The 6,636-nt window shown below is 41.8% G+C and overlaps 1 protein-coding gene across 1 annotated transcript in view; it reads left to right on the top strand.

Moving 5' to 3' along the window:
• Positions 1-1,477: 1,477 nt before the first annotated feature.
• mynn (myoneurin) overlaps positions 1,478-6,636 on the top strand; it is a 6,343-nt gene continuing 1,184 nt past the window's right edge. The window contains exons 1-6 of the mRNA XM_034862808.1: positions 1,478-2,077; positions 2,184-2,206; positions 2,760-3,030; positions 3,740-4,713; positions 5,308-5,467; positions 6,256-6,434. Coding sequence (XP_034718699.1) covers positions 2,765-3,030; positions 3,740-4,713; positions 5,308-5,467; positions 6,256-6,434 — 1,579 coding nt within the window. The 5' untranslated portion in view covers positions 1,478-2,077; positions 2,184-2,206; positions 2,760-2,764. The remainder of the gene's footprint in view (positions 2,078-2,183; positions 2,207-2,759; positions 3,031-3,739; positions 4,714-5,307; positions 5,468-6,255; positions 6,435-6,636) is intronic.

Genomic DNA, 6,636 nt, shown 5'->3' with positions numbered 1-6,636 from the left:
TCTTCACTCATTAATGTTACAGCTGGGAAATAGGTATTTGTTAACTACTTTATATCCTGATGGGAAGTTTGATTTAATAACTAATAATCATTTATTAATTCATATGTTTTTGCAAAAGCTGAATCTGCAAAGTAACAAATGTTGGGAAATACATGTGGAGTCAAAACTACAATATTGGCTTCCAACATGTTTGAAATAAACAAAATAAATATAATTTCTTGGATGTAAAAACCTACTTAGCATTAACCCTGATTCTATTTTCTGAGATATGAGGCATATGGGTGGATTTCCACATGAAGTCAGTATGTTTCCAGAGCTCAGTGGATGTAATTTCTTAACATCTCATTAAAAAATATTTCATTTTCAGCCAGAATGCATGCAAGGAATTTGGCTCTGGAAACAAACATTTCATTCATAAAAAGACTTTTGTCTTTTATTTATTTATTTACTATTATTTACTTTTATTTGTGATTTTTTAACTTTTTGTATTATTATTTATTTATTTACTATAGTGTAACACTTTTAAATATTACTTAATATTATTTATTTATTTTTTAATAATAGTTGTGGGGCATTTTAGGCTCTGCTGCACATATTAATGACATCATTTGATGAAAGTGAGGATCTGAGGTATTTTTTGTGATTTGTTTACTTTTTGTATTATTCATTTTTTGTATGATTATGTATTCATTAATTTACTATTATTTACTTTTGTTTGTGTGTTTTTTTAATTTTTGTGTTATTCATTTTTTTATTATTATTTTTTATTTACTATTATTTACTTTTATTTGTGATGTTTTAAAAATGTTTGCATTAATAATGTTTTGTTTTATTATGTATTTATTTACTATTATGGAATATTTTTTAATATTATTTAATATCATTTATTTATTTTTTAATATTATTTTTGGGGCATTTTAGGCTCTGCTGCACATGTTAATGACATCATTCATTAATTGTATTAATAAATGATTAAATCCAAAAGCTAAAACCACTATGGTGTCTTCTTATTTACTTCTAATACCAATGCACAATGCCTCTGAACCTCTTTTTTTTAAACTTTTATTTAGCCCATGTAGGTTGTTTTATACACTGCACATCTGTAGCATACTGTAAATATTAATCTAATAATTTAACATACATTCTGTGATCTGAAGCCTAAAATCAAAGATGAAAAGTCTCTTTTTCAGCCCTCAAATCACAAGTAAAACGCATTTTCTGTAACAGATGTAACACAAAGACTAGAGTAATATAATTTCTGGGTAAATTCAAAGAAAAATTGATATTTTTGCCAGTTTTCCTCATCGATAATCCCACATGTTTGCGACCGGGTGGGGGGGGCGTTCATCTCGTCCGAGCCGAGTATCTATCCCGAAACGCGGAAGTCTCGCGAGAACTCCCGACGTCACAGGATAATGGCTGAAGATCGCGGATATTAGAAGGTACTTTTCTGCTTTTATTTACTTTGCGTTGGATTAAAAATACCGCGTTCAAACGTGCGTTGTGTAGTAACTGACGACGCGTGGACACGGCTAGTGGTTGAAATAAGCATTTCTAACATTTTGTGCCAACTTACGTCGACACCGCCGGCACAAACCGTCGAACCTTCGAAATAAGAGCACAATGTTTTCCGCGCTTTTTACCACTACGACAACAGTTAGCTTAGCTTCAAATACTATTTACTCCGCCGAATCCCTCAACCACTATAAAAGCTGTCGAGTCGGCTCGCACTGTTCGCGAGGGATTCCCAAATCTACACGAAACGACCAACTGCCCTAAGAAGTGATTTTAACGTATCTACGACACTGCTGTTAGCATTAGCATGACCGTTGGGCCTGCTCAGGAAGCGGGCGCGAGCTTTTATTTTCCAAAACCTGCTTTTTCACCTTACCTGTCAAAGCTGCTGATTCAGAGAATAATACCTGCTGATAAGTGATTATATAGATGATGGATTGGGTTTTTTTAGACTGTCGTTATGCTCCCAAAAACTCACTTTTTCATTCATAAATATCTCCACTAGAGAAAGCTACGATTTAAGAGATAAAGACGAGATGGTGAAGCTGACAAAATACTGACAGTGGTACTTTTTTTTTTAACGTGATTGTTTTCACAGCAAAGTAGTTTCTATGTTATGTGCCTGTTTTATTTAAATTTAATTGGAATATTCTGTTTGTGTTTCCCAGCTCTGACGTTGGATTTTCACCAGGTGAGTAATGTAAACACACCTTGTTCAGTTTAATTTGGAGGTCCTTAAATTTAATTAAAGTTACCCATTCATAAATGGCTGTAAGGTAGATTAAGACACAGCTTCATTGATCCCACACCGGTGTTAATAGAAATAGAAATCACTAATAAAAGCGGCCAGGTTGGAGCAGTGGCAGAGCGGGCTCACCTGTGCAGAGAGGTTGATGCCTTGCCGCAGAGGTCAAGGGTTCAAATCCGACCTGTGACGATGTCATGCATGTCTGCAAGATCAATTAAGATGCCTTTCTCACCTTTCTCACCTACCTGTCCTGTCAAAAATCATCCCTCATGTTGTCCTCGGGTCAAATTGTTAATAATAAGTTATGGTCTTTTCTTTGTTTTTTTTGACGACTGTTCTTATTGTCGTTATTATTGTTATTTTGCTGTCTTTATACTGTCTTTTTTTATCCATTTTTTATTTATTTTCTCGCTAAAACTGCTGGAGTCATGCCAAAAGGATCAATAAAGATAAGTCTAAGTCTGTTAATGTTGACTGTTGGGTTGTTCACCTGCAGCAGAGATGGCTCACGTCACCAACCACGGGAAGCTGCTCCTGCAGCGCCTCCATCAGCAGCGAGAGATGGACTTCTTGTGCGATATAACCATAATGGTGAGAGACGTGGAGTTCAGGGCCCACCGCAACATCCTGGCTGCGTTCAGCAGGTACTTCTCCGCGCAGGCTGAAAAGGGCCAGGAGGTCACGACCTTGGACCCCGACAAGGTCAGCCGCTACGCTCTGGAGAAACTCCTGGAGTTCATCTACACCGGACAGATGAACCTCAGCAGGTAAAACGGCATCAAATACAGGTCCCCTAGCTTTGGGAAAAGACTGTCATAATAATAGTATGATAACTCTATTTGTATTGCTGCTTTTAAAAACAACAGCTTACAAAGTGAGCTTTGACAGAGGAAAAGCACAAACCAATCAAAACACACACATATACTGTATGTACACATCATTGTAACTGTGAAAAAGGAGAGATGGGCAGCTTTAAACAATGATATCAACAGGTTGTCGAGGAAAAAGGACAATGAGAAGGACGGCATCGATTACTGTAACATCTAGTTAAATGTTTTAAAAACATACAAGAAAAAAGACAGATTTAGCGAGCCTTTGCGAGGACCCCTAACCCCCCCAACACCACCACCACCACCACCACCAAACTACTTGCTTTTTGTGTGTGTGTGTGTGTGTGTGTGTGTGTGTTCATTATATATTAAATAAATAAACAGCATTAAAAAAGCTTAAAGACAAAACTTGCTTAAGAAGTCCACTGGGGGACAAACTACAATCATTAGATCTGAGAAGAGGCATTTTTGTTAGTTTGGATGCTTACGTTGATCCTACATTCATTCGGCCTAGGTGGTCCCCAAAACGGCTTGGACCTGAGCCCCTACGATGGCAGAGAAACCCCTGACATGTGGGATTTGAGGTTAAACCAGATTGTGTCTCAACTAACCCAATGACTGAAATGGTTGCTTTTCGCGGTTTCAGCACCAGACAAGCGGCGGTGCGCCGAGCGGCCGTGTTCCTGGGAATGTCCGAGGCCACGAAGTTTCTGGAGGAGACCTCCCACTGGTCCGAGCTGAGCGAGACCTCCCAGTCCGATGCGGATAAAGAAGCTGGTCTCTCTCCTCCCAGTCCAGCCTCACATGGCAGCGCCGGCTCCCCCGTCCCCCTGTCTATCATCTCCATTACGGGGGACTATCTTACGGACGCCGGCGCTGGCAACAACGTGGGCGAGGAGCCGAAAGGTGGAGATGGAGATAGGGAGGAGGGAGAGAAAAGTGATGGTGAGTACAGCCCGGCTACGCCAAAGGGGATCGGGAGAGGACAGGGAAGGAAGAGGGGCAGACCTCCGAAGAGTTTGAGCGGCGATCAGGCGGAGCCGAGCAGCTCGGTTGAAGGCACCCCCAAAACCATGGGCTACAGAGGGAGGGGGAGAGGCAGGGGGAGGGGCAGGGGGAGGGGGAGAGGCAGAGGAAGGGGGAGAGGGGGATTCAAAAGTGAAGATCTGACTTTGGAAGATTCTGATGGGAGCGTGAAGGATTTAGGGGACACCTCCGAGGACTGGAGCCCCTCTCTGGAGGACGAGACTCCGTCCAAGAAGCCTCGGCTGAGCGGCGGGGAGGGACGGAGGGGGCGAGGGAGGGGGAGAGGCAGGGGAAGAGGAAGGGGGCGAGGACGGAGGATAAAGGAGGAGGAGGAGGAGGAGGAAGACGAGGAGAGCGGCGGGGCGGGGACGGACGACGGCGAGCTAGAGGGGGCGGAGCCCGGGGAACAGGATCCGTCGGAAATGGACGAGATGTCGCTGTCGTGCACCGAGTGCAACAAACTGTTCAAAGACGTGAGCAGCCTGCGCCGACACGAGAAGATCCACAAGGGCCTGAAGCCCTTCGTCTGCATCTTCTGCTCCAAGAACTTCAGACAAGCCACCCAGCTGAAAACACACCTGCGCATCCACACAGGTGAGAGGACTCATGGGTAATAAATCGCCCGTTACGTGTCATCGCGATATGATTTAAAAGGCACTTTTATTAGGTTTTTCTTTTCTGGCAGTGTAGTTTCAGTTGAGTTTTTCTTGGATGTTTTACTTTTTTAGTTTCAATTTTCCTACAAAAAAATAGTATTTAATTTATTTATTTAATTTAATTCAGTATTTATTGAAAAATAAAATAATATTTAAAAAGAATATATAAAATAAATTTCATATTTTCATTTTAAGTTTTTATTTATTTATCTTGAACAGTCAACAAAAAAATGAAAACCACGAAATAAAACACAATCAGAATTTAACAAAAAAAAACGGCAAAAATAAACATAAAAAGATTTAATTCGAGAAGGAGCAGGCTGAAGCAAGTAGCTTAATTTCGCCTAAGTTTCCACGTATACGTTAAAGTTAAAATTAAAGTACACATTACTATTATTTACTAGAATAACCCAGGTTTAAAGTTCATGGAGCATGCATGCGTCCCAGTGGCTACGGTCACATGAACCTGGTGTTTTAGAAGAGGAAACGTGGTCACTCACCAGTTCCTCGGTGTCTCTGGTGTTTGCCGCAGGCGAGAAGCCGTTCAACTGCTCCAGCTGTGACAAGTGTTTTGCCCAAAAGTGTCAGCTGGTCGCTCACCGCCGGATGCACCACGGAGAGGAGAAGCCGTACACCTGCGAGCGCTGCGGATTCAAGTTCGCCACCTCGTCCAACTACAAAATACACATCAGGTACGCGCTCCGCTTCGGGTTTTATTAGACACCGGTGGGTGGAAAGGCCTAGGTTCTCACCTGTAGTTACCTGGTTGGAAGCTAGCTTAAAGGATTAAATAACAGGGTTTAAGTAGAGGTGGTGGGGGGGGGGGGGATCGCTAGTATAGCGTAGTATCACGATATTTTCAGTGGCATTGGTACAGAGACGCTATATATATGGACCTATTATTATATATTATACACGAATGTGTTGGTCGGTTCGTCCCATTTTGCAGCAATAACATTGAAGTAATGTTCAAATAGAGAAATGGTTTTTTTTTTGACTAAGTTCTTTTGGGGATGTCATTTGACCCCCCCCCGAGGTGTCAGTGTGTGTTATTGTGAGCTGGGCCACCACCTTTCACTAGATATGTCGTTTTGGTCTCAGCTGGCTAAGATTTCTTTCGTTGATTAGTCGTTTTTTTTTTCATGCTTTTTCAGGCTAAATGGCATATTTCCAAAAAAAACTCCAGAATCTGTGGTTAACACTGTATTTAAAGTGGAGTTGTTTTTGCATGATTCTTCGTGGAGAAACTTGGTTATCAGATGAATAACGGACTTTGAATTAATAGTTAATATTTATCAATTAAGTCAACAAACTGATGAGTCGACAAAGTCACATGAGTGTGAGTTAGGTCGACTATGAGTTTCTTTAGTCGAGGACAGCTCGACTGTTACTGTTTGTCTTTGTATTCAATGTCTGGAAAGGGGAGACTGATTTATTGTGTGTGTGTGTGTGTGTGTGTGTGTGTGTGTGTTCTCTGCAGGCTGCACAGTGGCGAAAAGCCGTACGTCTGTGACATCTGTGGTCAGGCGTTCGCTCAGTCGAGCACGTTGACCTATCACAAGCGCCGACACACCGGAGAGAAACCCTACCAGTGTGATCTGTGCGGCATGTCCTTTTCCGTCTCTTCTTCTCTCATCGCTCACGCACGAAAACACACAGGTGAGAGAGGGTTTCCCCCGTGTTTATTAACGAGATGGAGCTTCAGCCAGCTGGACTTTCACAGTAGAACTTGTTTTGTTACATAGCGGCCCAAACCTCGTCTTTTTGCTCACAATAGCTGTTCTGAATATAACGTGTGTGTGTCTGTGCGTGTGTGTGTGTGTGTGTGTGTGTGTGTGTGTGTGTGTGTGTGTGTGTGTGT

This window comes from Etheostoma cragini, chromosome 22 (assembly GCF_013103735.1).
Source record: "Etheostoma cragini isolate CJK2018 chromosome 22, CSU_Ecrag_1.0, whole genome shotgun sequence".
Lineage (NCBI taxonomy): Eukaryota > Metazoa > Chordata > Actinopteri > Perciformes > Percidae > Etheostoma > Etheostoma cragini.
This window is presented reverse-complemented; position numbering and strand designations above follow the sequence as displayed.